Source organism: Chaetura pelagica, unplaced genomic scaffold (genome assembly GCF_000747805.2).
Source record: "Chaetura pelagica isolate M959 unplaced genomic scaffold, ChaPel_1.0 scaffold198, whole genome shotgun sequence".
NCBI classification, from domain to species: Eukaryota; Metazoa; Chordata; class Aves; order Apodiformes; family Apodidae; genus Chaetura; species Chaetura pelagica.
In genome coordinates this window covers 143650-171113 of record NW_009954317.1, presented here as the reverse complement: position 1 = coordinate 171113, position 27464 = coordinate 143650, and the positions used below count along the sequence as shown (strand labels likewise).

The window sequence follows — 27464 nt, the reverse complement described above, 5'->3', positions numbered from 1 at the left end:
GAATGCCATAGGATACAGGGAAGGGTGTGACAAGTTGTAGGGCTAAAAGGACATGCTGGCCTATTGCCTGAAACACAGAGGGGACTGTATTCAGCCATAATGAAAATGCTTTTCCTAAACTGTTCCAAGCTCAGCTTTAAACTGATTAGAACCTTTTCTTCAGTGGGAAGCATTTTGGGGCTGTTGACTGAATGAATGTAGTTGCTGCACACAGGGAACAACTGATCTTCATTGTGCCTGTTTTTTTTCCTTGAACTGCAGGTGGGTATAGTGGGTATAGCTTCTGTTTCTGACCTGCATCCCATTTCCTAAGCCAGATTTGTGCCCTTTATTTCTGTGTGTGTATACTGGATTTACACCTGTCTCCTTCGTGCTAGTAAAAGATGCCCATACCAGGAAAAATAAAGTATATTAATCTTTAATAATCTAAGAACTTCAGCAAAAACCTTGTTCCTAGCTTGGCTTGTAGAATGTGTATATTTTGTTTTTGTTTGGATTTTTCCTCCCCTGGCATCTTGCAGTTTGTGAACCCGTACCTAATGAACAGATAGTAGGCTTGTCTTGCTGTCTGCCTTTTGTGGAATCTTAGAACTCCACAGAGTGAAAGACATCTGTAGCTGACAGGCTGAAAATTGCTCCACAAGGTTTCACTGTTCCTGCAAGTTTGAGGAGGTTTTCAACTGGGTTTGATCCAAAGCTATATGCAAGATGCTATCTAGGGCACTGTGTCAGTTAGAGGTGGTGGGAGCAATAGCAATCTATCTGCCTCGGGGGGTGGAATGTGTCTGGAGTGGAGGAAGGTCTTGAAATTAAACATAATTAAAGGTGTCTTTGGGTTTCTGTCTGTGATTGTTATGGTACTATTCCTGTGGTTCTGTAGAAACTCAGCTGATTTTTGGGGGCCTCCTTTAACAGTGCTGAGTCAAAATACTTATTTAATTTCCACCAGAGCTACAGTAATTATTTTTTAGTTACTATTAGTTGCCATGATACCTTATAGTTAATGCCATTTCTTACAAAAATCCTCCTGGTCTTAAGTTCTCTGTAGATGGTCTACAGGTCTCCTAAGGACCGAGGTGTGGATTGCCCTGCTACAGCTGCCTTGGTACAGCTTGCAGGAGATGAAACTTGCTGTGAACTTTGCTCATACAGAAGTGTGTAATGATCTGGATGTTTAGTAGGCTGGACAAGAAGTTATCCTGAGGCAACACCTCATTTGTAAACTTGAAGGTATTGAGAAAGGAGTAAATCTTGGTGGAGTATTGGAGAGCCCATGGAATAAGGCCACACCTTTGTGTGGTGTTTCAAGTTGGGGTTGCAGCAGAAGCATACTGTCTTTGCTCATCTACAGGGCTATGAGTGTGTAAGATAATTAGTGAAATAATATATTTTTCTATATCTTTCTTTAAAGACAGCGATAAAGAAAAACAACCCACGGAAATACCTACGCAGTGTTGGTGATGGAGAGACTGTAGAATTTGATGTGGTTGAGGGAGAGAAGGTAAGAGATTGTCAAGACTTAGGGGTGTTTTCCAACAGTGTTAACATCACTCTACCTACCTCTGTGGCTTAGAACTGATGTAGGTGGGGGGAAAAAGCCTCTTTTCTGTTCTCCCTGTAGCTGGTGGGGTTTTTTTTTGTTCACGTCATCCTGACTTTTGGCCTTCTAGGGTGCAGAAGCAGCTAATGTCACTGGTCCCGACGGAGTCCCGGTGGAAGGCAGCCGCTATGCTGCAGACCGGCGCCGCTATCGACGTGGCTACTTCGGCCGACGCCGTGGGCCTCCTCGAAGTGTAAGTTTAATTTCTTTAGTGGTGGTCATCCTAATGTATCAGCAGTCTTCCTATCCTCTCATCAGAGGGACATACAGGTTCAACACTGGCATTTAGTAAACTGTCAGTGATTAAGTTCTTCAGTAATTTTCTGGGTTCTTTCAGCACATAATTGATGTTGATACTGATATTTGCTTTGATGTCCTGTGTGCCCTTCTTGGCCTGTCTTTCCTAGGATGTCCTAGAAGCATATTTTTGGGTGTAAAAGTTATCTGTTTGAAGAGTAAACACAAATGAGTGAGACACCTGGAATGGTTCACCATGCCCTTTACCTGAGGAAAAGGGAAGTATTTATATTGCCTCAGGTAATATAACCAGAATTGAGAAGGGTTACTTGGAAAAGCACATTTTTTTTAGAAGCTTGTCCTCCCTGTATCATCCCTTCGTAGGCCTCTGCCTGTAGCAATTCAGGATAAAGATAATGTGTGTTTTTCTTTGAACTAATCATGTCCCACTGTTCATAACATCTGCAAGCTTTAGTAGAGAGAGAAGTGAGTATGAGGTACATGATTGTAGTTTTAGCAGTTACCACTCCTATCCATATCATGCTTGTGCTAAATTGGATGCCTGGAACAATAAAAAAAATGGAACATGCTCCAGGCTTGATTATTTTTTTCTTTAACAGTTGAGTCTGTGATCATCACATGCAGAAATGTGTGAATTATCCAGTATGAGAGCCCTGGTGGAAGTCTCTGCCCAAGCAACATAACTGTATTGTCTTCTTGTCCTACAGAGTTGACAAAGTGTTGTCAAATCCTTCCTTAAAGCCTAGCTGTTTACACTAGCTATCATGAGGTCTTTCATTTAATCCTGCTGGGCACCAATGAGCCTTGAATAAGTGAAAGGTGTTTGTTCTTAGTCCCTTGGAGACAGCTAGAAATTGGCACTGGTAACTGATGGCTTATTATTGTCTCTTGTTTTTGTGGTGCTACTGTTTGCAGCTTCAGCTTTCACATCAGGTGGCAAAGAACTAGGATGCTTGGTTTAGTTCAACTTTTTGATCTTTCCAATCTTACCTGTTAGCTTATCCACCAGCTACATCCTAGTATTGATTCTGTTTCCTTTTGCTCTCCTGAGATTAAAATCTCCCTCAACTGTCTTTACTGGGAGTGAATGCTTTACCTGGTGTTATTGGTGTTTAAATGAGCAAACATAAGCAGGGCTTAGACAACCACGTGTACTGCTGAATATAGAAAGCAGCCATTTCTTTCTGCCTGAAGAGTGATAATGTGAGACTTGGCTTGGACATGAGGAACATTCAATCTTGGGGTACTCATGCTGGGACATGTTTTCTTGGCTGTTTAATGAGTACTCATGCAGCTAAAAATCTGGCTTGCATGTGACACTGTAACACACTTGGATCTTGGTACTTGAAGATGTACACCAAGGGAAAAAATGTGATACCACACTGTTTGCCTTTGGCTTACTTAGATCTGAGTCCCCAGACTGATTTGGTGTGGGTACCAGACCTTAACTGTTATGTGACTGGTGTCTGACTTCCTATGAAGTCATCTCTCATTTAGTAACCTAAAACATACTGCTCTTTCTCTGGGATCATTGAGAAGAATTAGAGCCTTGAAAACTTGCATATGATAATTTATAAAAGGACATTAACCTGGGTGTTCATAGCTTCCCATTGTTCATGAGGGTTGTTGGTCCTTCTCTGTAGCTTGTTGAGTTTGAATGTCAAGCCTTCCCATCAATGCATTGACTGCATCTCTGGATTTTATATCATCTGTTAAAATGAAGAGCAAATTCTGTTTCATTCAAGGATGTTGAAGACCTTGTAGTACCATTCCCTTAGCGTGCCACTCCAATAGGTAAAATCAATAATTGCTTTGATCTTCCAAAGATGATACTGGCTAGGCAGAGACACTGGCCACCTCCTTCAGTGCTCTTGGATGTATCTTTTGTAGTCTTAGAGACTTGTATGTGTAAGACTTGTCTAAGACATTTCCCTTTCATGCTTGAGTGCAGCCACAAGTTCCTTGTGCAGCCAAAGTTGATGGTCTGCTGTGCCTGCTCAGCTTACTGCTTGTTGCTGTGGTCTTTTTTTATGTTCTACACTAGTTTCAGGTGCAACCAGTTGTGCTGGATGTTCTTACCTGCTTGCCTGTTAGTTACTTGAACAAGTAAAAGCTTGGAAGGCTTTAAGGACTTTAAGGAAGGCTTTGCAGAGACTGTCCCTGGAGTTGTCCTAGTGTGTATGTCAGTGAAACCACTCAAACTTGTCCAGGTATTTTGTCATCCCCTGTGTGCTCGCTTTGATAGATCAATTGAGAGTGGAGGGAATCATCATCTGAAGCTACCAATATTTTCTGTTGGAAATCTTTCATTCACATCAGTTAATACATTCTTCAAATGGAAACTGCATGTCTGCTGTATCTAGGAAGATGCTTCTTTCCTTTACCTTCAACAACGCCTACCAAGCTGCTGAATGGTCTGGAGAATAAGTACTATTAGGAGAGGCTGAGGGAACTGGGATTGTTTAGTTTGAAGAAGAGGAGGCTGAGGGGAGACCTGATTGCTACCTGAAAGGAGGTTGTAGGGAGGTGGGAGTTGGTCTCTTCTCTCAAGTGAATAATGACAGGATGAGAGGAAATGGTTTGCTGCACCAGAGGAGGTTTAGACTAGATATTGGAAAGAATTTCTTTACCAAAAGAGTGGTTGGACAGTGGAACAGGCTGCTCAGGGAGGTGGTAGAGTCACTATCCCTGGAAGTATTTAAAAGACGTGTAGATATAGTGCTTAGCAACATGATTTAAGCACTGAACAGGTAGATTAGGTTATGGTAGGGGGATTTAGGTTATGGTGGGACTTGATGATCTTCAAGGTCACTTCCAACCAGGATGATTCTGTTAAGGCCTCCTCTTTCCCCTTCCATTCCCATGTTTGTAAAGCAGCAAGAAAGGCAGCAATGCCTGTGAGCCATAGCAGTATGTATATGCTATTCTGTGTGGCCCCATCAACAGGTGCATTAAAGATTGTGCCTCTCTATTTGAGGAAGTGTTTCTGGCTAACTGTCTTGCAAGATATTCCTGAGACAAGTTTTAGCTACTGGTGGTATGGCACTCTTGGGCTGCATTTGCTGAAAGGGTGTTTTCTCAGGTGCAGGTAGCTGTTGCTGCACACCTGAAGGAAAAGGTTTGAGTGTACCCTGCTATGCTTGAAGATCTACTAGGCTGCAGAGGTGAATGGTTTTCCCAGAGGTTAGCTGCCCTTATCATCAACTCTATATTTACTGGGGCTTGTGAAATATTTTTTTTAAAAGATTTAATTTGTTGAGGTGACTTTTGACTTGATGGCCTTCTAGGTTTCAAGAACTTTTAATTGATATCAATTAGCAATTCCAGTCTAGCCTTACAGCAGAGCAAGAGTTGATTTCTGTTTCCTCACTGGCATGGTTTTAGGCAAACTAAAGATGTTGTCCTTTGTTTGCCTTGCTAGTTCAAACATGCCTGTACTCTGTGCCTAATGTACTGGGTCTGTTTTTGAAGACATAGTGTGAGTTTTTCAAGGGTGAAGATAACTTTGAGGAATCTAAGGTATTCAACCAGTCCAGTGGAACTGTTTCTGGATTGTATGGAGAGTTCTGTGGAAAGCAGAAGTACTCATTCATAGCAGAAATTTCTTAATTGCATCCACTGCAGAGAAGAGGCTGTGTTCTTACTGGATTGTGGCAAAAATGGACATGGTGTGGAACTGTAGTCAGAACTTTAGAACAGACAATGAATTATGGAATAACTTTGAGAACAAATTATGTCCTTCTGTACATATTGTGTGCATTGCTAGTAGAAGAAGCCTCTGTATCAGTGAAATTGAAAATAAGTGAAATGGCTTGAAGCTGTTTTGTAGACTGATACTACTTGTTGAGACGACACCTGAAAAGATTCAAAAGCTAAAGACTCATCTGAAGAGATGTAAGTACAAATGAAGACGAAATTAGGGGAAGCAGATGGGTAAAAAGCTCATTGCAGTGACAGTTAAGGCTGACAAAGCTTTTATTTGAGGAACAGCATTAGGATTTTACATATTTTTAGGATGAAGAGAAATCTGTGCAGTATCTTCATGGGGGATCACAGCCTGCCTACTTATGGTTTTCTTTAGAGGAAAGTGTAGAGCAAGGTAGCTTCATTCCTTAGTCCTCCAGGATGACCTAATATTTTATTAGAAGGTATTACACTGAGTTGAAAGGATCCTGTGGCAGATGCAAGTGTACAGGTTCATGTGTGTGTACTAGACATGGTGTGGTGCTTTTAAGAGCACAAATAAAGCTTTTCTAATTAGATTAATCTAATATTCTTATCTGTATACTAAAACAAGATCTTAAAGCTCAGGTTCTTTTTTCTGGTCAAATTGCATCTGTTCAGTGACTTCTGACAGCATCATTGTTTTATTCTGGAGCCATAATTCTCTTCTGGTCAATGGACAGTGATACTACTGTAATGATACTACTGAATTTTTGTGATCTTGTAGAAGATGCAGGAAATTATCAGGGCTTCTGGGCTAAGCAATTCGGTTGTTTTACTACCTTGTTTTCAACTGATTGTTTAAGCCAAACCCATATAAAATACTGACACAGCAACATTTGGTTTGAGATGAACAGGAAAACGTTTGCATTGCTTTAGAGAAATGCTTCATCAAGTTTAGTCTTTCTTTCTGTCACTACAAGAGATGGAGTCTTTTATCTAAAATTCCAATGCAGCACTTGTTAGGGAGGAGTGGGCTTGGGCTGTGCCATTAAAAGCATGTAGAAATTTAATACCTTTTAAAGAGCTGTGAAAGTGATGCTGATTCTCAAGGAAAGGAAAGCTTTGGCTGACCTAAAAATACTGTTGTGTACCCCTCTCTACAATTAGGTTGGTGAATGCTGTGTTAGGTTCTGGCACATTGTCCCTCAGATGAGACCTACTAGGCCTTCGTGGTTCTGTATTTCTGGCATTGCAGTACTAGAACTGAACACTGATTCAATGTGTGCTTGCTCAGAAGTCCCAGGGAAGAGAAATTATTATTATTCTGGAACATGTTCAGGCTTGTTTTACTTCTGCATTCTCTCTTCCCTTTACATATTGCTTCTCTCTACTGTTTCTGTGCTTTGCCAGTCCTCGTGTGAGGAAGAGTGAGAGCAGAAGCAGTACTGGGTCCTTGCTCCACACAAAGCAAATCCCAAAACATCTGAGTCACTTCAGCCACACAATACTGGCAGTGCTATTTCTTGCCCTACTACTCTGAGACACTTTAGTTATCACAGTTTTTTTAAGCTGTGAAGTTACGTAGTACAAAGCGTCTTGATACAAACAGAAAAGGTAAGTATTGCAAAGTAGATTTTAGTAGTATACTGCTGTCCCAAACTTGGAAGTGTAATTTTTTTATTGTGGATTTTAAAATTGAATTCTGGTGTCTCTCTACTCGCCTCAGCAGCTGATCCTGTCATATTGTTAAGGATAGCTGGTATAGCTATTTCCATGTGCCGCATGTGAAATACTCCACTTGCCTTTAGGCCATGTTCCTGTGCTTTCTGGAAACCTGGAAAAGCTACAAAGAATGCTTGGAATTATTAATGCGTTTGGAGAGTATTTTATTGTGGTAAGAGGAGAAGATTGTCCAGTTTTGTCACTGAGGTTAATTAAATTCTCTAAGATTTCTTGTTTCAACCTACAGTGCTCCAGCCTTTCCAAGTGTTAATCCTCATTTTATTTTAGCTAAAGAAATTTCGCTGCCCAGGCAGTTACCTGAGATTACCAGTTAAATACAGCAAAATGGGATGGTGATAGTTAAATTTTAGGAAAACAAACTTCCAGCTCAGGTGCATAGAGCTCAAGAGGTCTCAATCCCCAGGTGCAAGAAATCAAGTAAGGAAGGGAAGAGGACCAGCATGGCTGAGTTGAGACCTGCTGGTCAAACTAAAAGGCAAGATGGAGCTACATAGGCAGTAGAAGTGGGGACAGGTATCTTGGGAAGAGTATAAGGACATTGCCCAGTTTTGTAGGGATATGGCCAAGGCACAGCTGGAGGTGAACTTGGCAAGGGATGTGAAGAAAAACAAGAAGGGCTTCTACAGGTATGTAAACCAGAAAAGGAAAGTTAAAGCGTACCCCCCTGATGAGCAACGGTGGTGAACTAGTAACAACAGATGAGGAGAAGGCTGAGATTCTCAACAACTTTCTTGCCTCAGTCCTCACCAGTAACCTCTCTCACTGCTCTCAAGTTGATGGCCCACAAGATGGAGACCAAGGAGCCAAAGTCCCTCCCACCATAAGCAAAGTCAAGGTTTATGACCAGCTGAGGAACTTGAACATATACAAGTCCATGGGATCTGATGAGATGCACCCCAGAGTCCTGAAGGAATTGGTTGATGCAGTTGCCAAGCCACTCTTCATGATACTTGAAAAATTGTGGCAGTTGGGTGAAGTCCCTAGTGACTGGAAGAAAGGAAATATTACACCCATTTTTTAAAAGAGAGGAGGACTCAGGGGAACTACCGACCTGTCAGCCTTGCCTCTATGCATGGGAAGATCATGAAAGAGATCCTCCTAGGAGACATGCTAAGGCACATGAAGGACAGGGAGGTGATTCAGGACAGTCAGCCCAGCTTTACTAGGGGCAAATCCTGCCTGACCAATCCAGTGGCTTTCTGCAATGGAGTGACTGCATCAGTGGACAAGGGAAGACCTCAGGATGTCATCTCTCTGGACTTCTGCAAGGCCTTTCACATAGTCCCCCACAAAATCCTTCTCTCTATGTTGAAGAGATACGGGTTTGATGGGTGGATTGTTCAGTGGATAAGGAATTGGGTGGATGGTCACATGCAGAGGGTAGTGGCCAACGCCTCAGTGTCCAGATGGAAAATGGTGACAAGTGGTGTCCCACAGGAGTCCATACTGGGACCAGTGCTGTTTAGTATCTTCATTAATGACACAGACAGTGGGATCAAGTGCACCTTCAGCAAGTTTGCTGATGACACTGAGTTGGGTGGTATGGTAAATATGCTAGAGGGACAGGATGACATCCAGTGTCCTGCACCTGATCCAGGACAGCCAGAGATATGAGTACTGGCTGGGGGAAGACATGCTGGAGAGTAGCCCTGTGGAAAAAGAGCTGGGGGGCTAGTGGATCAAAAGGTGGACATGAGACACTAATGTGCAGTTGCAGCCCAGAAGTCCAACTGCATCCTGGGCTGCATCAAAAGAAGTGTGGCCAGCAGATTGAGAGAGGTGATTCTGCCCCGATGAGACCTCACCTGGAGTACTGCGTCCAGCTCTAGAGCCCTCAACACAAGAAAGATGTAAACCTGTTGGACTGTGTCCAGAGGAGGGCTGCAAAAAGAATCACAGGGCTGGAGCAACTCCCTAATGAGGACAGGCTGAGGGAGTTAGAGTTCTTCAGCCTGAAGAAGAGAAGACTGGGGGGACCTTATAGCAACCTTCCAATACCTAAAATGGGGCTATAAGAAGGGTGGGGAAGACCTGTTCACAAGAGCATGTAACGACAGGACAAGGGGTAATGGTTTTAAGCTAGAAAAGTTATTTAATGTGAAGGTGGTGGATCAGTTGAACAGGTTCCCTAAAGAGGTGGTGGAGGCCCTATCCCCGGAGACATTCAAGTTCAGGCTTGATGGGGCTCTGAGCAACCTGATCTAAATGTCCCTGCTTATTGTAGGGAGGTGGACCAGATGACCTTTAGAGGTCCCTTCCAACCAAATATGTTCTACAATTGTATGATTCTATTAGAAATAGCTGTGTGGATTTGGAAGTAGACCTGTTGTATTTAATGTAGACTCTTGTAGGCTGGCAGGAAGAAGGATCTTTTGTTTCCTGCTGGATCAGATCCAGAAGATCTGGAAACGGAAGTTCATCTCTTGTTTAATTCCTTCTTTGAAAGGGAATAATAGTATAATAATGGTAGGGAATGGTTTGTAATGTAACTTTTTATAAAACACATTACGGATGTATGGCATTTTAAAATAAAAAGGAAGAACTAAACAACAAACTAAAAGAAAACAGCAAACTGAAATACAGCTAGAAGGGAAAGATAGACACTCTGAAATGTTTAAAAGGTTGTGTAGAAAAACTGTTAACTTAATTTCAAACACTCTGTCTTTAAATTCCTTGTTTTAGTGGGAGTTCACTGTGGAATGGGGCTTTGTGTAGAATGATGCTAGTAGTATAAGAGAAGTTACAGTGTGATGTGTTTCAGTTAGCTCTCCAGATTTTAAAGTGTCCTGATCAATAGCTGCCTCTCTAACATGTTTACCCCTCACAATGTTGTTATGTCTTGAAGTGCACTCTCATGTGCGTGAGAGAACTGTCAGGTTTTCTGCCTTTGTTGGCAGTCAGAGAGGAGGCATTGTCAGGTAGCTGCTTAGTCTGTCACTGTGAGGAAGGGCATCATTACTGTCTCTTGTTCTGTTCTACTCTTTGCCTAAATGAAAGCTTTTGTAGTATCTGCTTCTTTTAAAATAATATGCTGGTGTTACTATACTAATACACTGTTTTTGAACTTGTGGGTTTATAGTTAATATACTGTCTGCAAAATAAGATGGCACTTCCTCTTTGACTCTGTTTTCTGTTTTCTTTTGGTTGTAGGGCATTGAGGGAGAAATCAAGGATGGGGTCACAGAAGGAGGACAACTTAATCAACAAGTCCATAGGAATCCTACCTATCGTCCCCGCTATCGCAGGTTTGTACTATTTCCTTTGCTTATCATTACATTTGGATGTTTGTGTGATCTACAGAGGCTTCGTTAAGAGCAGAAAGCTGTATTCCCTAGCATTAATGTGTGTGCAAATGGAAGGGACAGTGAGAAGTGTTTCAAATACTAGGAGAAAGGTGAGCCGCAGGACTAAGGAAACAACTGTAGAAGTTGTTTAATGTGCTTCAGTTGAGCAGTATCCTGAAGTAAGCTGAGGGTCCCACTGCCCAAGGCCCTCCAGGTGACTGATGCACAGGTTGGGGGGTGAGCTGTGGGAGTGTGGTGGAGGTCCCATCTCCGTTCCATGCTCCCTGTGCTCCAGGCCACACAGCCTGGCATGCTGGCTCATGTCCAGCCAGCTGTCAACCAGCACTCCCAGGTCCTTTTCTGCTGGGCAGCTTTCCAGCTGCTCTGCCCCAAGCCTGTAGCATGGCATGGAGCTGTTGTGACCCAACTTCAGGACCCAGCACTTGGCCTTATTAAACATAAGGTTGGTTCTTCTCCTGCCTGGTCTTTCCCTGCTTATCCCTTAATGACCTCTCTACAGTGATACACAGGGGGGCAAGAGTTCCCTGACAAGTAGACTGGGGGCTGTAGCCCCTGTGGACATGAGTGAAGGGGGCCCAGGGGGCGTGAGGATATTTGTTTCTATAGGAATTGTCCTCACTGTCTCCATCCCTGTGACACACAGCCCTAGTTCTTTGCTGCTTGATGGGATGATGCCACCTCCTTGCTGTCTGGAATGGGAGGAGGGGGCTTGTGTCTGTGTGGCTTCTGTTTGGGGGGTTCCTTCTGCCTGCCCTGTGGGGTAGGGCACTGGGTGGGCAGCAAGGTGTGCCATGGGCAGTGGCCCCCCACTCTTGTACCCTTTACATGCCAAAATACACAAGGGATACAATAAAAGTCAAAATGTCCTCCTGGTTTGTCCAGCCATCTGAACTCCTATGCTTTCCTCAATAAGTAATGACTCCAAATCCCACTTATTCTGGGACAGCTAGATCCACCATCTGGAGAGGTAGGCTTCTTCATAATTTTTCATTGGGACAGTAGTTGGTAGCTAAGCACTGGACTATTAACTTGTGTGCATCCAGCTCAGTCCTGTGTGTCTCTCAGGCTTGGTTCTATGCACTGGTGTTACTTGAAGGTGCAGAGGAAAGCCTACTGCTCAGTAAAAACTGATTATACTATGAGGAGCCCTCACACAAAGAGGTGGGAGACTTGCTGAAAAACAAAGGGAGGTTCACAGAATCATAGAACAGCCCAGGTTGGAAGTGACCTCCTCTTCATGGGAAGAACTTTTAATGGGAAATGAGGGTATAGAATGTACCCTCAGCAAGTTTGCTGATGACACTAAGCTGGGAGGAGTGGCTGACACACCAGAAGGCTGTGCTGCCATTCAGAGAGACTTAGGTTGGAGAATTGATTGGGCGGGGAGAAACATGATGAAATTCAACAAGGGGAAGTGCAGAGTTTTACATTTGGGGAAGAACAACACCATGTCCCAGTACAGGTTGGGGGCTGAACTGCTGGAGAGTAGTGTAGGTGAAAGAGACCTGGGGGTCCTGGTAGACAGGAGGATGACCATGAGCCAGCAATGTGCCCTTGTGGCCAAGAAGGCCAATGGCATCCTGGGGTGCATTAGAAAGGGTGTGGTTAGTAGGTCAAGAGAGGTTCTCCTCCCCCTCTATTCTGCATTGGTGAGGCCACATCTGGAGTATTGTGTCCAGTTCTGGGCCCCTCAGTTCAAAAAGGACAGGGAACTGCTCGAAAGAGTCCAGCGCAGAGCTACGAAGATGATTAGGGGAGTGGAACATCTCCCTTATGAGGAAAGGCTGAGGGAGCTGGGTCTCTTTAGCTTGGAGAAAAGGAGACTGAGGGGTGACCTCATCAATGTTTACAAATATGTAAGGGGTGAGTGTCAGGGAGATGGAGTTAGGCTTTTCTCAGTGATGACCAGTGATAGGACAAGGGGTAATGGGTGTAAATTGGAGCATAGGAGGTTCAAGGTGAATATCCGAAAAAATTTTTTTACTGTAAGAGTGACAGAGCACTGGAACAGACTGCCCAGGGAGGTTGTGGAGTCTCCCTCACTGGAGACATTCAAAACCCACCTGGATGAGTTCCTGTGTGATGTACTCTAGGTGACCCTGCTCTGGCAGGGGGGTTGGACTAGATGATCTCTCGAGGTCCCTTCCAGCCCCTAAGATTCTATGATTCTATGATTCTATGATTCTATGAAAGGGAACCTAGGTGAGATTATCTAGCACCCTGTCTAGTCACATCTTGAAAACATTCAGTGATGAGGACTCTACCACAGTCATGGGGAAGTTATTCCATTAAATGATTGTTCTCACTGTAAATCTTATATATTTTAAAAAAAAATATCTGATGCAACTCATACTTGTTGACCCTTGTCTTCTCAGTGTGGCTCCTTGTGAAGAGAGAACCTTTGCCCTCTTTGTAGCTGTCCTTTAAGTAGTGGAATACTGTGAGTTTGCCTCTAGGATTTCTCTTCTCCAGGAAGCAAAGACCTAACTCCCTCTGTTTCTCCTCATGGGATAGGTTCTCTAACCCCTTGATCATCATGGACCTCTAGACTGTATACAGTCTGCCTGCCTCACTCTTGTATTCTGGGGACCAGAACTGGTGATAGGACTCCATGTGCAGCCTAATAAGGGCATGTTCATTTATCTCTCTCTGCTAGTAATGCCTCTGTGGGTACAGCCCAGGATGCAGTTTGCCTTTATTGCAAGTGATGCACTGCTGACTCACATCCAGGTTGCTGACTTGACTGGTTGTTAATCATACAGCAGATTGTTGGAGCTTTTTGCCACGGGTGTTAGTGATGATAAAAGCTTGTATGAGCTTAGAGAGACTGTCAGATAGGTAGAGATCACCATTGTGATACCTATAAACAATGTTTGCCTATCAGGCTTGGGAAATCCCTAGTGTGGAAAGTAATTGGAGGCCGGGAGGCTATTTGGGGAGTAGGTTTCATTGTCCTTACTTTTCCCTAGGGGTCCACAGAACTGGGATAAGTGGACCCTCATTCTTAGGCTCTTAGTAAAGGGATCTTGGAGTTCACATGAACGCTGATGCTTTCCAGTGAGCTATGTGGAGTAAGTTGCTGAGTCATCTGTATTAGTCATCCCTTAAAGTGGCCAGTGTAGGATTGTTTTCTTAATTTCCCAATCATAGTTCTGACATCACTCCAGCTTCCAGTCTCTACACTGATGGAACAATGATATAGCTCAAGAATTCGGTGCAGTTAAAAATATCTGTGTGAAATACTCAACCTCTTATTGTCATATATTTTGAGATGTTGCCTCACTGTTTTGTTTTTTTTAAATTGAATTCCTTTAAGTGGAAAAGCTAATTCAGATTCTTGACTTGTGACTTGTTTTATCTTGGAGAATGTGTGGCAGGTTAAATAAAACACTGGATTACTTTTCACTAGTGTTCTTCATAAAGCATTTTGGATTCTGCTCTCAAGGACTTGAATTGTAAACCCAATGTTCACTCACTTGCTCCTCTTCTTGTCCTTGTATCAACTAGCTTATGAGGTCAAGCTCCAACATTATTTAGAAAGGTGAACTATAAAATGGATGTAATTCCTACTTTTTTACATGTGTGCATGTTCAAAAACAAACAACAAGAGGTTATTTAGCACAAGAGCAACAAGAAGCTGGATTTCACAGGAATCACAGGATTGTCCTTAGTTGTAATGGGTACCTGCTCCATGCAAAATAAACTGCTTTCTGGATGCTATATTTAGAATCATGAGCCTTCCACCTCTACTCTCTGCTTTTTTATTAATGAGTATTTGTGTTTAACATTGGCTCTGTTATCCAGGACTGTGGAAACTGGGGTAATACTGATGATCCTGCTTCTGAGGATCTGAGATGAATAGATTTTATCCCTGAAAGTCTTCATTAGCATTAGGCAGTCAGGAATAGCAACCACACCAAGTACAGTGAGGCACCTGAGCCACTGCATGCCATATGGGTGAATCAGAAGCTGGATAATTTGCCCATAGCTAATGGAAATTTATGCATTTCTGATACATTTTTCCTGTAAAAGCAGTATAATGTAAATGCAGAATGCTTCTGTCAACAGGTAAGTATTGCTTGCTTTTACATGCACTAGTGCTTTAATGTTAGATTCCTTTGGAAAAACTGAATTGGCTTTTGGGGCTAGATACTTGTGACTTGGTCATCACTTTTGGCTGTGTTTTGACAATTCATAAACATACTTTATACTGGAAACATTAAATGCTCTTTCATACTTCTGGAACATGGGCTTGATAGCTTTTAGAATCATAGGATATCTCAAGTTGGAAGGGACCCATAAGGATTATTGAGTCCAACTCTCTGCTCCTGCTCCTCACAGGACTGCCTAAAACTAGACCATATGACTAAGAGCACTGTCCAGATGCTCCTTGAACTCTTGACAGGCTTGGTGCTGTGACCACTTCCTTGGAGAGCGTATTCCAGTGACTGACTACCTTCTCAGTGCAGAACCTTTTCCTGATGTCCAATCTCACTTCCCCTAAGTCTGCTTGAGTCCATTCTCTCATTGCTGGTCACCAGAGAGAGATCAGCATTCCTCCTCCACTGCCCACCTTGAGGAAGCTGTAGACTGTAGCATGGATTCACACATTTGAGGTGTAACCATATATTGCAGTTCCAAGCCAAAAGCTTCCATCATCAGTTGAATAACCAATCTTGGAGATGTCCCTGTGTCGTTAACATGTTAGCATTAATTAGGTCCAGCTTGGCTGACTGAAATACGTGCTCAGGAGGGACAACATAAGTAAAAAAGGGGATATCCAGAAGTGGTTCACAGGTGGAATTGCAATTCCCAGGGAGCACATGATTAATAGGGTGGGACTGGTATATAGCTAGTTCAAGGCTAACTTGGCAAAGTCAGTGTTACCACTACTGTTTGTTTGTTCTAGCCAGCAATTCAGATGGGCTAACTACCTCCTTCTTTTAGGGCAGACAGTAGAATATGCTGCTGTAGCTTCAGCAGTGAAGAGACATCCAGGTTGCTTGCCTAATCCAATGAAATGGGTCTTTCCCTTCCAACTATATTGGAGCTGAACTCCAAAGAGATGGCTTGGCAGCATTCAAAATACAGATAGTACTTGGTTAAAGAGGGTTTTTTCTGGGCTAAAACTGTAGTTGTTTAACCTTCTTGAGATTCTGTCCTGCTTAACACACATTTCTTCCCTTCAGAGGGCCCCCGCGCCCGCGCCCTGCCCCAGTGGCTGGAGAGGCTGAAAACAAGGAGAACCATCATGAGGCAAATGCCATGAGTCAGCAGTCGCTGCGGCGGGGCTATAGGCGCCCATACAACTACCGGCGTCGGCCTCGTCCACCCAATGCTCCAGCTCAGGATGGGAAAGAGGTAAGCAGGCTCCTTGCACACTGTGGCAGAGAGAGGGCTTTTCCACAGGGCAAATGCTTAAGACATTCTGTCCTGTGGGAGTTTTAACAGCAGTGGTGTTGGTGTGCTGGGGGAGTCTGATGGCCAAGTCCAAAATGCTGATGGTGGAAGGTAGCTGGCTTCATTGTTCCTTGTGGGACTTCTTTAAGAATGAGCAGCTTATCTTAAATGGAACCAGCAGTGGGATAGGGACTGCTCCCAGATGGTTCTTAATTGGGGTCAGACTGTAAGTAATGTTTTTGAAGTGGAGAGAAATTGTCTTTTCCAGCTTCCTCAAACCTTCTGTCTTTATTGGAGTATAAGAGATGATTTGGAAAGCTCCAGATCCATTTCTTGAACTGCTTGAGCGGGATGATTTCAGGAAACTTTTTGTAAACACAGATTTTACCTTAATGAGAAAGGACTTTCTCATTCTTTATCTGCTTGAGGTTGTCCCCTGACAGAATCTGATGTGTAATGCTTAAACTTAAGTGTATTTCCTGTAGAGAGTATCCGAGGATTAATCTTACTTGATAATTTTGACCTGTGTTATGCTGGCCTACCACTGAACAGAGGAAGGGTCTAGAGGACAGCGTTTGCTTATAATAAAGGTTTATTGTGTCTCAGACAAAGGTGACTGAAACACCTGCTGAAACTCCTGCTCCAGTGACCGAGCAGAGTGGTGCGGAGTAATGTCCGGCTCCCCAGGCACCTTTAACCATCCTTCAGGTAAGGAATAGAGAGAGTTCCTGTTCTCAAGCTGAAGCAGTGTATACTTCTAGGACTTTGACTCTGGCCATGTTCCCTTATGTATGGCTAGGTATTTGTGGTAATTTCTGAATGCTGTATAGCCAAACTAAGGAACTGCTTGCTGCTGCTTCTTTCTCTCCTCTGTGTCTGTATTTGTCACAAAGTAAATTTTGATATATTAATCTGATTTTTCAGGAAGATCTGTCTGTTTTATATAGCAATAGCATCTGTTGATGAGTTAGTAATGTTTTGCTTTAGGAAACTACTGTACTCTCAGCTTCCAGACAGGATAAGCCCATCGTGCTTATTCTGTCTGTCATAACTCCCTTTCCACCTCACATCCTGCCTCTTCAACAGGAAAGTGAAACTTAAACTGCATTTTTTTATATTTGCCACTTTAACAGGTGTCCTAAAATACAACTCAAAAGTAACACCAAAGAAACATTCAAGCAATAAATTGTCAACAATGATGATGAGAACAAAGATTTGAAACATCAGAACTTAAAAAATAAATTTACCAGCTGCTGAGATCCAGGGAACGCCTGCAAGATGGATACATGAAAAGAGAAAAAGAGCAAGATTCAGAAAGAGCAACCTCCCCAGTTTCAAAAGCAACTGTGGCGTTATTTTTTTTTTTTCCCTTAATTTCACTATTTCCTAGTATTGGATCTTTCAATTTTTCTTTTGGTATCAAACTGAAAAGGGAAAAAAGCCCAACCAAAGAGCTGAAATTGAAATAAATTTTTTTTTTATTGGATGTTGGTGCTAAACCTCCCAGGTGTGATGAGTTTTTTCTGTGCCAGTCCTGTTCACTGCAGGACAAGGGGAGGAGAAAATTCTACTTTCCTTGGTAAGATCTATTTGAACCTGTGCAGCATGGGTGACGTTCCTCACAAATAAAACTTATTTCAACTGCCAAAAAAGTTCCGTCTTAATGTCTGTTCTTATTTACCTTTAAAATAATTCATTTTGCTTCTTCAGTGTTTATATGTGAAAACAAGAGCTGCCTCTCTAGTATGTGGTGGATGTGTCTAACCATGCTTGATGGTACATGTGCAAGGACATGGCTAGGTTAGGTGGATCTACTTCAATCTAAAACAACTTCTGCAAAGAGATTACACAACAGAGCCATAGCCTACACTGCGCTTTCTGCTTTTTTGGCTCAAATGTTGTAAATGGTTGCGTTTTTCTGGTATCATATTGTGGCAGGAGTTTGGGGGATTTGGTCTGGGTTGTGGGGTATTATTTTCCCCAATCTGTTTGCTGGGCTTTTGTATTCTGAAAACAGTAGAGTCTGAGATTTGAGATTCCTCTGCTGGAAAATAAGTGGGTTTAGTAGCTGCTGCTTTATTCAAGCTTCTGTTCCAAATAATGGCAGTGTATTTTATTAGCCTCTCCACTTTTCCTTACTTCAAAACAGTAAAATCTTTGTACCTCTTCCATCTTGTGTTAATCAGCAAATTATTTAACTGCCTTACTAATGTGTTTCTATTTCTAATGTTCCTCCCTAAAATTTGGATGTCTTGCAAGTGTTAACACTCTGCTTCTAGCTGTTGAAATGGGTGTTGAATATTTCTTCACCTATCTTGTGGCCCTCATTCTGTAGTCCAACATTTCTCATGTTCCTCTCTTGCAGTTGCTGTTACCCAAGCCATAGGTAGTATATTTGCTTCATTAAAGCACATCTCTCTGTTCTTATGATGCAGTCTTTACCAAGCCTTGACTGAATATGACTTTGTATCAACCAGCTTGGTCTGGAGCAACACTAATTGCACACATGTAGGATTAAATGAGAGTAGAGAGATTCTTAGCAGATACATTGTCCTTGTCTCCTGTAGTTTCCATGTTCTTGCATGCTATTAATAAGTAAAAATCATGAGGTTCTCTGGAAGCATATTTTCTCACATTACTTTTGAGGAAATGAGAAGTAGGGGGAGCATAGGGGATAACTAATAGTGCTCCAAAGCACTTTGCTTCCAGCTTCTGGGGAGGTGAGAATTGGCCCTTGCACCCTGTTTGTTGCTTTTGCCTTTAGAGGGCAGGGACAGGTTTAGTGATGCATGAGTTGTGCTGCCCACAGCTGACTGCATTGGGGATTGCCTGCTTGCTTTTGCAATAAATTAGGAACTCTTAATGAAATGTGAATTGAGAACTACAGTCTTGGTTGAGGAAGAAGAATGCTTCTGCATTCCCTGCAAGCTCGTGTACAGTAACATGCCATTGCATCACTAGATTGCTTACCCAGCAGTTCCAAAAGTATTAATTCAAGGATTTCTGTGATACTGAGTTTGGTAAGCTGTAGACTGTGAAAGACTGAAATGGATACAATGGTATTCTAATGTCTTCCATTGGAAAATGAAGAATATGGCTGTTTTGACACAGAACAAAATTTAATAAGGTGAGGAAAATGGAAGTAATGCACCTTTTGCAAATTCTTAAGCAGGGTAATCCTTAGTAGAATGTAGTTTTGTTCAGAACTAAACTTACTTCAGGCAGATTGGGGTGAAGTTGGCAGTTTCACTGTAATATAAACAGATGTGGGAGATTCATAAATACTGAAACATTACTGCAGAATTTGTCCTAAAAATACTTCAACTGCTTTCAGTTGTTCAAAAGCAAGTGATTTTTCTTAGTGTGATTTGACAGGCCAGGTTTGTTGTTTTTTTTTTTCTCAGCAGAAGTGAAGGTCAGATTTGAACCAGTTTAACAAATCACCAGTTATCTTTATTTTATGAAAAGAGAAATTGAGGAGAGATGCAAGTAGTGTCCTAGTCTAGTTTTTAAATGTTATTTCAGTCCTTTGTGTTAAGAAGAATCTTTGCATAAAACGGAAGCTTGTGACTCAGACAACCTCCCTAATCCCTGAATTTCTGCTTATGAAAAGAGGCTCAACTCTAGCAAGCCTAAAGTGCTTACTAAAGTTATGTTTTAGGTGTCTTAAGTTTTAGATGTCTTATTCCCTTACTCGTTTCCTTGTTAGCTGCAGAAACACAAAACTGGTGCTCCTTAATGAGGGTTAGTTCTCGTGGTGACTCTGATGCTTGTATGCTTGTAAATAAGGCTATGAGTTATTTGCCTCAAGCAAAACTTCAGATGAGTTTATGTTGTGTTTTATTTTCTTAAAAGATGCTTAGCCAGAAGGATTTTGAATTCGCAAAGTAGTTAACGTGCTTTCATACCTACTTGGTGCCATTGTTTTTGTGCTATGTTAATTCTCTTATTCCAGTCTTCTTCCCTTTCATAGGCACTTATAATGGCTTACCATTAGAGTGGATTACACTTTTATAGTCTAATCATTTAAGAGTGTTTTTGTATTACTCTGCCTGACAGTAACCGGGCTTTTTGCTTGTGAAGGTCTACTGTTACTTAGCCACAAAAATATTCTCTGTGGCTTGTGTTCCTTTGAGGAAGATGAAGAAGGAAAGAAGTTATGTAGGCCTTCATCTGTGCATTGTTTCATTTAAATGTAATAGTCTGGCAATGACAATATATTCACTGATTTAGAGAAATATGTATCCTGTAAACTTCTGCATTGACCAATCATGTATCCTTGTGCAGCCCTTCCCACCCACTTCTATGGGAGGACTGTGTACAGGTGTAACAAATGCCTGGGAAGTGAAACACGCTTTCTGCTGCTGTGGGAGAAACTGGATATAAAGCTTGTGCTATATAGAACTTGATTCCACAGCCCTTAGGGTGAGCTGTGTACATACATATGCATACATATTTGCTGCAAGGGCACATGCTTGAGAATTTGCCATAGAATACTAGGATGAACTTGCATGTGGCCTGGACAGCAAGAGTTGTAATGTTAGGTCAGCATAAAGGAGAGGAAGTTTTGGAGGCCACATTGAGCAAGTGGCAGCTTGAACTTTTCATTTTGTGCAGTTAACAATAGCCGAACAATGCAGCTGTGATTAGATTTTGAGTCTTAGATCTAGACAGTGATGTCCTGAGCAGAAAATTGATCCTCATGACTTAATACCACCAGCTGCTGAGATTAATAATTCTGATATCCTAAGGTTTTAAAATGTGATAAGAAAGACCTACAGAAGGTTGTCGCAGAGTTCAGAGTTTCATCATATTTCTTGATTGCTGTCAAAATGCATGGTTGGCTGTCAGTCTGGAGTTTTGACTTGAAAACTGACTTATAGGACCACATGTCCTTGGAATTAGTAAGGAACTGTTTTGACTGTATTTCTAGGCATGATTGGAAAGTATGTGTTTGTAGTACTCAAAGAGATCTGTTATCAAAAGATTTGGGGTGTGGGTTAAATGTGTGAAGATCCAACACAGTTTTAGCCATATGAGCAGCTTGTCAGCATAAAACTCAACTTTAGCTGTATCTCAAGCTGAGGTCAAACTTCTGCTGCTATAACATATTAGATAACAGCAGTTAGAGGGTAAGAATAAAAACATGCTTTGTACAGTGTACCTGTAATAGTCTTGTTTTGTTACCAGAGGCCTAAAAGGTCTAGCCCAATTATTTTCCCTTCCATAATACATTTTTGTCCGTGTGCTCTTAACAGTTTTTAATGGCCTCTAAATCTTGCCCTTCCTTGAAAATACGTGTCTCCTCAAAACTTTGTTACCTTATTGCGTACGTTTGTGTTCCAGTGATCCAAACCCCAGAGCACTTAGAGAAAATGAGGTAAGGTACACAATAGTTTAATGGAAACAGAAAAACAAGAAAATATCCTACTGTTTCCTTTGAAAAAATGTAAATGCATTTTACAGTGGTGCTGAAGCAAAGAGGTGGTGGTGCTAGTTAAAAAAAAACCCAACAGTATTAATAGAATGTATGCAGAAAAGGCCCTGCTGCTTTCATGCTGGTAATGCCTAGGTGATACTGTCCTTGCCCTGGAGGAAATGACTGACTCAGAAGGAATGTTGTTCACCTCCTTGGTTCTCAACAAGCTGTTGGCTCCTCTACAAAGAATGCCAGCAAAAAGAACATTAATACTAGTATGTGTAAATAGAGCTGTTGTAGATGCTGGACTAGAATTTTGAAGCTGTTTATGCCAACAAGTAAAACAGCTAGTATGGATTCTCTTTTTGAGCCTTCCTGAGGTAACCTGAACTGGGGCTGTAACAATCAGGAACTGGAAAGTGCTAGTATTAAATGAAATAAATATTTTAAACAAAGCTTTAGGCCGTGTTCTGACAAGAAATGAGATGTCTGAGTGGACTTGTGAAATGTCCACAGCACTTCCTCAGTTGTTTTACACTGGAGAGAAGGGCACACTTTTCAGCCATCGTTATATGGGGGGCTGCATGATTGGCCTTTTAGCTCAAGAGATGTCAACCCAGCAATCCAGATTATAGTGATAAATTATTGTGAGCACTATATGGGGCTGTTGCTCCACATACTTTTTGCTGAAAATTTGTGTTGCATACCCCTGTGACATGAAATCAAGGTGTTTCATTGTGAGCTACCTGGTTTCTGCTGCAAGTCTAAAACATCTAGCTGGGCTGAAATCTGGTTGTTGTGGTTTAAACCCAGCTGGCAACTACACCCCACACAGCCACTTCTTTCTCAGAAAGGTAAAAAGCGAGAAAACTCATGGGTTGAGATAAAAACAGTTTAATAAGTAAAACAAAAGCCACGTGCACAAGCAAAGCAAATAATGGAATTCACTGACTGCTTCCCATGGGCAGGCAGGTGTTCAGCCAGCTCCAGGAAAACAAGGCTCTATCATGTGTAGCAGTTATTTGGGAAGACAAATGCCATTACTCAAACCATCCTCCCTTTTCTTCTTCTTCCCTCAGCTTTCTATGCTTGGCATATTGTCATATTGTGTGAAATATCCCTTTGGTCATTTGGGGTCAGCTGTCTCAGCTGTGTCCCCCTCCTAGCTCCTTCTACACCCCCAGCCTACTTGCTGGTGAGGTGTTGAGAGAAGCAGACAAGGCCTTGACTCTGTCAGCACTGCTCAGCAGTAACTAAAACATCCCTGTGTTATCAACACTGTTTTCAGCACAAATCCAAAACACAACCTCATACCAGCTATTATGAAGAAACCTAACTCTCGCCCAGCCAAAACCAGACCAGTGGTAGATGTGGAGACGCATAAAGCAAAGCTCACAATCCCCACAAGCTGATGCTCAATGTAATAAATAAGACAAGCAGCCTAAACAACCTGAAATAAGAACCGTATAGTTTTTCAAGGAATGTGTGCTGTTCCTACACAGGTGCATGTCCCTAGCTTTTCTCTTGTCACACAGCTGGGGAGAAAGAGATAGACCTAGTCTGGTCACCCAGAGAACAAGCTGTGCCCCAAGTTGCAACTGTCAGTTCTTTCTTCCCAACTTCTGTCCTCACAGCTCATCACTGTTAGTGGCTTGTAGTTACATACTGCCAGGAGAAAGAAAAAGGGTGGTAGAGATGACACATATTCACAGGTATTCCCATCACCTCTCCTGCAAACTCATTCTGTTCCTTCAAAGTGGGGTGACCTGGTATCTCAGTGTAAGCATCTGTACTTGAAGCTAAGTTGGTGTACGATGGTTAGAGCCTATAATTTTTCTGCTTTTTCAGTGAGGAGAAAATTACGGTGCTCTTAATGCTTTCTGTTGATGGTGCTCTCATGCCTTCTGCCTCAGTGGTTTTACAGAAAGAAAAACAACAACAAAAAAAACCCTACCACTTTCAAAAATTTGGAAAGGAGAAGGTGTAAAGTGATCAGACTTGAGGACTGAAAAAAAATGTTAGCAGATGGTTCCTTTCCTTACAGCTCCTCTCTTTGATCGTGGCCCTTCACTCTGGAGAAATAAAATATTCTTACAGACTTGTGTATTGTAGCCTTCCAATTACAGGAAATGGGGTTCAGCTTCACAAAAAATTATACATCATCACTGAATGTCCCAATTAATTAAAAGACATTTTTTTAGTAAGTTGGTTTTGAGCAATATTCTCTATTCTCAGTGGGATACCTGGATTAAAAAAAAACACTTTTTTTTTTTTTTTTTAACATTGGCCACTTGGTCTAAGTGAAAACTGAGCTTTCTGGAAAATCTACAATCTTGTACTTAGCACTCTGTGGCTAAAAGTTCACACAAAGATCACAAAATGCAGTACATTCCTACACAAGCTGTTAAATCTAGTGCTTCTTTGAACAATTTAGTTTTCAATACCAAATTAACAAATAAAGACAATGTAGTCAGAGGTACCAAAGTGAGGATGTTCCATTCAAAATGAGAGGATTAACTTGCACTTAATTGGTTTCCTTGTGCTGCTCTGCCACTTCATTCTACCTTGGCTGGAATGAAGACCTGCCCACTGGAAAGTCAAGAGCAGAATTCAAAGTTTACGTTTGTAATAATTTGTGGCTCTAGAAACACTTGGTAGCAATACAACAAACAAACAACAACAACAAAAAAAGCGCGGGAGGTGGGGTTGTTAAATTATTATCATATTTTCACCTTTTGAAATTGAAGCAGTCTCAGAGTTTAACTAGTCAAAAATTCAGCAAACTTTTGACAGAACATTGAGATGTGATTTAAATCATTAAATGCCTCTTCCAAGGAGATAGAGATTTTCTCACTTGCTATATGCTGCTTACTTTGTAGTTGAAAGAGACTGATCTTAATGAAAGGGAAGTTCCTTCTTAAAACGTGCTCTGACTTCTGTCTCAGATAAAGTAATAATTAATTCATTAACAGCAAGCCACAAGGTGGTGCTCTCAATCCACATTTGACTACAAAAGAGAAGGAATCTTTTTTTCTTGTCTTCCTTTTTTAAATCTTGTGCAGTAGGAACATAACGAAGAGATACAGGTTTTATAATGTGGTTAACTGGATTTCTGCAGCAATCCCACAGACTACACCACACACACTGCAGCCTAGAATGGTAAAGAATTTTGTCTTAAATGAGGCATGCTACCTTCACAAGGTTTGAAAAAAACAACCTTTCTGGGGAAAGCAGTCCAAGGAAATGAAAATGTGGAATTTCACCTGTTTTTTATTTGGAAAAAAAAAAAGTAGTTCTTTAGTTTTCCTTAGACAGCATGTGCTGATGTAATACCACTGTGATGTACCTGCCCCTCGCACCCCACCCTCCCATTTGCTCATGTGTCATAAGGATTCCTTCCACATAGATGGGTGATGAAGTGAGTATGGTCTTTCTGGAAGAAAGGCACAGAAAGCATGTAAGTTGTCTATTCACACACACACTACAAGGGCTACTGATAAGCATAATAAAAATAGACACGTTATTACCTTTTACCTTCTACAATATAAATATATATGTAATCTCATTAAAGTACTTCCATGGATGTATACACATAAGTAGTTCTTAGTAAGATGAAAGCAAATCCATTTTCCAGTGTCTGTGAAACCTCCAGGGCAGGAAAATAAAAAGACTGAAGTGATTTTCCAAAGGATGTAGTTCTGCCAGCATGACTGAATTAAATTTATTTTTTGTTTTTTGCTCTTCATCCTTTAGATTCACCTACCACCTCTTCCCATTTCTTCTCCATCTCTTCTTTGCAATTCAGGAAGGCATCTTCCAAACGCCTCATGGAGCTGGTCAGGTCAGGGTTGGTACGTATGATTACCATGTCATATGCCATCCAGGTTGCCTGCACTACAAACCCAACACATACTGCTAAGCCAGGAATTTTGGCTAAATAAAAGCAACATCTGACTCAATAAGCAAATATAAGACATGGATTGTTCTCAGTTCAGATCTTATGTCAGAGATGGCCTGCAGTAAAATAAAGTGGAAACTGCCTACAGTAATACTTAAGATTAAATAAAAGACTGTTTGGTATTAGTTGTTTATCAATATCTCAGAATACTTCAAAGTGGAATGATGTATATTACAAAAGAGAGTTAGATACTTTTACCTAAAAATTACAACAAACAAAGTAATCAAAAGAAAGGTGCAACAGACTGTTTTAAAGGAAATGAAGCAAAGATTCCTCTCTCAACACCAGTTACAGTCAGGAGGTTTGTGTTAGGTGAGAGAGTAATATCAAAGACAACCATCTAAATAATGGCATTGACTTAGAAATAATGGTTAGCTGATAAAGCAGAGCAAATAATTTTAGCAGTTATTTAATGCTTTCCCTTTCGTTTTGCCATAAATAAAATAATAGAATGCACTGAGTTGGAAGGGACCTTTAAAGGTCAAATTGACTGTTACGGTGTCTAGTTACAAATAGTTTAATTAACAATTGCCATCTTTTCTTGTTAGCTGCCCAGTTTCTGATGGAATTGTTAGAGAATATGGAGAGGAACAGGCAGTTCTCTCCACACATACAAGACTAAGACTAAATTTGCAGAGGAGTCTTTAATGTAGCTGAAAAATCAAACGTCACATACTGACCTAAAAAGTACTATGTATCCCAGCATTTTTCAGAATTAAATCTCATCTTACATGCTAGGTTTTAATCACTGTACATTAAATACCTTAGAAGTATTTGTTTTCAACCACCACTCTGAAATGAGCATCCATGAGCTACTAATTTTCAATTCTGAGCCATCTGAAACTTCTAGATTACTTCTAGATTCAATTAGGAACATTGGGTCAGTAGTTGATGGTGATTGTTTCCACTTATATTTCTATCACATAGAAGTTCACAGCAATAAATGTAAATAATAAACCTTCAGTGCTTCACTCCAGTAGACAAATCCTATCATTCTTAATGAAGACTTGTACCTGTTAGTTTTTCCATTTCCTCTAGAACTTTTTCCAAGTTCCTGTTTAGGTCCTCCACCATCTTTACCATGTCATCATAGCTTTCTTCCTGAGGTTCTGATTCAGCCATCTACAAGGAAAACAGCAATTTCATACTTCATTTTACTTTGAAGTGAGTTGATCTTCACAGTTGAAAGTAACATTGTCATAAATTGTTACAAAACTCTAAAAAATATAAATATTTAATTTACAGGTGAATTCATTAGGAATCTGACCATTAAGTTACTGGTCATCACCTGTGTTCTGCATACTGTTTTCAATCTATTTTAATATTAATTTAAGTAGAAAGAATTGCACTCAAATATGCTGGTTTTGTGGCAAATAAAGGTTTTGGTATCAGTCACAACAAAGCTCACTGTGTCAAACACCATTAGAAAATGGTATCTGTTATCCTGTTACAGTTGTCTTCAAGCTTCTCTCCCAAATACTCTGCCAAAGGGCAGCTCCTAATTTTCAAAGTTAGTTGCCAAAATCAGCTTGTATCCAGCATTTCATCCTTTCACTGCAGCTGGGTGACTACACACACCACGTTCTGTCACCATACGAGCAGCTAAGAGCCTTTGATTTACCAACCTCTGCTCAAGGTACAGGTATTGACATTTCAGGAAGTAAAATACACATTTAGAGGCCTCACTTCAGCAATTAACAGTTTCAGAACCTTGATACCTTTAACCAAAGATAGGACACACAGCCCTGCCTTTAATTTCCTTCTCTTAACAGCACCAGGGGTTGGGGTAACGACGGAAAAGCCGCACTGCAGCGACCAGACACCCCCGGCAGCAGGTACAGTGCTTGTCTTTTATTTTTGTTGCTGTTCTATACGGTTTCTCAACTCGTGGGCACCCACTTCACACCTGCAATTGCAAATAAAGGCAGGAGGAACGCAGCGGCTTCCTGACAGCCCTTTCAGGCGCTGCCAAGCGGTACCAACTCGCCGGGTGCTGCAGGGTCTCTCCGCACAACCCCGGGCAGGGGCAGCCCCGGGCGCCCACAGCCCTCAGAGCGCTGCCCGGGGCGGCCCGCTCGGCCCGGCTGGGCCCGCTGAGGCTCTGCCCGCGGCCGG

The 27464-nt window shown here is 41.6% G+C and overlaps 2 protein-coding genes across 2 annotated transcripts in view; one reads left to right on the top strand and one right to left on the bottom strand.

Annotated features, from left to right (window-relative positions):
• The window catches only part of YBX3 (Y box binding protein 3), a 25741-nt gene extending 8117 nt beyond the window's left edge, over window positions 1-17624 (top strand). Inside the window, exons 4-9 of the mRNA XM_010004146.1 lie at window positions 1412-1501; window positions 1671-1793; window positions 10418-10512; window positions 15762-15933; window positions 16579-16680; window positions 17106-17624. Coding sequence (XP_010002448.1) covers window positions 1412-1501; window positions 1671-1793; window positions 10418-10512; window positions 15762-15933; window positions 16579-16644 — 546 coding nt within the window. The 3' untranslated portion in view covers window positions 16645-16680; window positions 17106-17624. The remainder of the gene's footprint in view (window positions 1-1411; window positions 1502-1670; window positions 1794-10417; window positions 10513-15761; window positions 15934-16578; window positions 16681-17105) is intronic.
• A 7509-nt stretch (window positions 17625-25133) lies between these two features.
• SYCE3 (synaptonemal complex central element protein 3) lies at window positions 25134-26471 on the bottom strand. The gene is made up of 2 exons (XM_010004120.1): window positions 26363-26471; window positions 25134-25285 (listed from the first exon to the last, which is right to left on the bottom strand). The coding sequence occupies exons 1-2, from the start codon at window positions 26469-26471 to the stop codon at window positions 25134-25136; spliced, it is 261 nt and encodes an 86-aa protein (XP_010002422.1).
• Between the last annotated feature and the right edge of the window lie 993 nt (window positions 26472-27464).

What these genes read in the sequence shown, in the direction of transcription:
- SYCE3 (XM_010004120.1), bottom strand. Translation starts at nt 26,471, where the DNA reads ATGGCTGAATCAGAACCTCAGGAAGAAAGCTATGATGACATGGTAAAG. An exon ending in GGAAATGGAAAAACTAACAG is followed by an intron (nt 25,286 to 26,362) that starts GTACAAGTCTTC and finishes TTGGGTTTGTAG; the next exon opens with TGCAGGCAACCTGGATGGCA.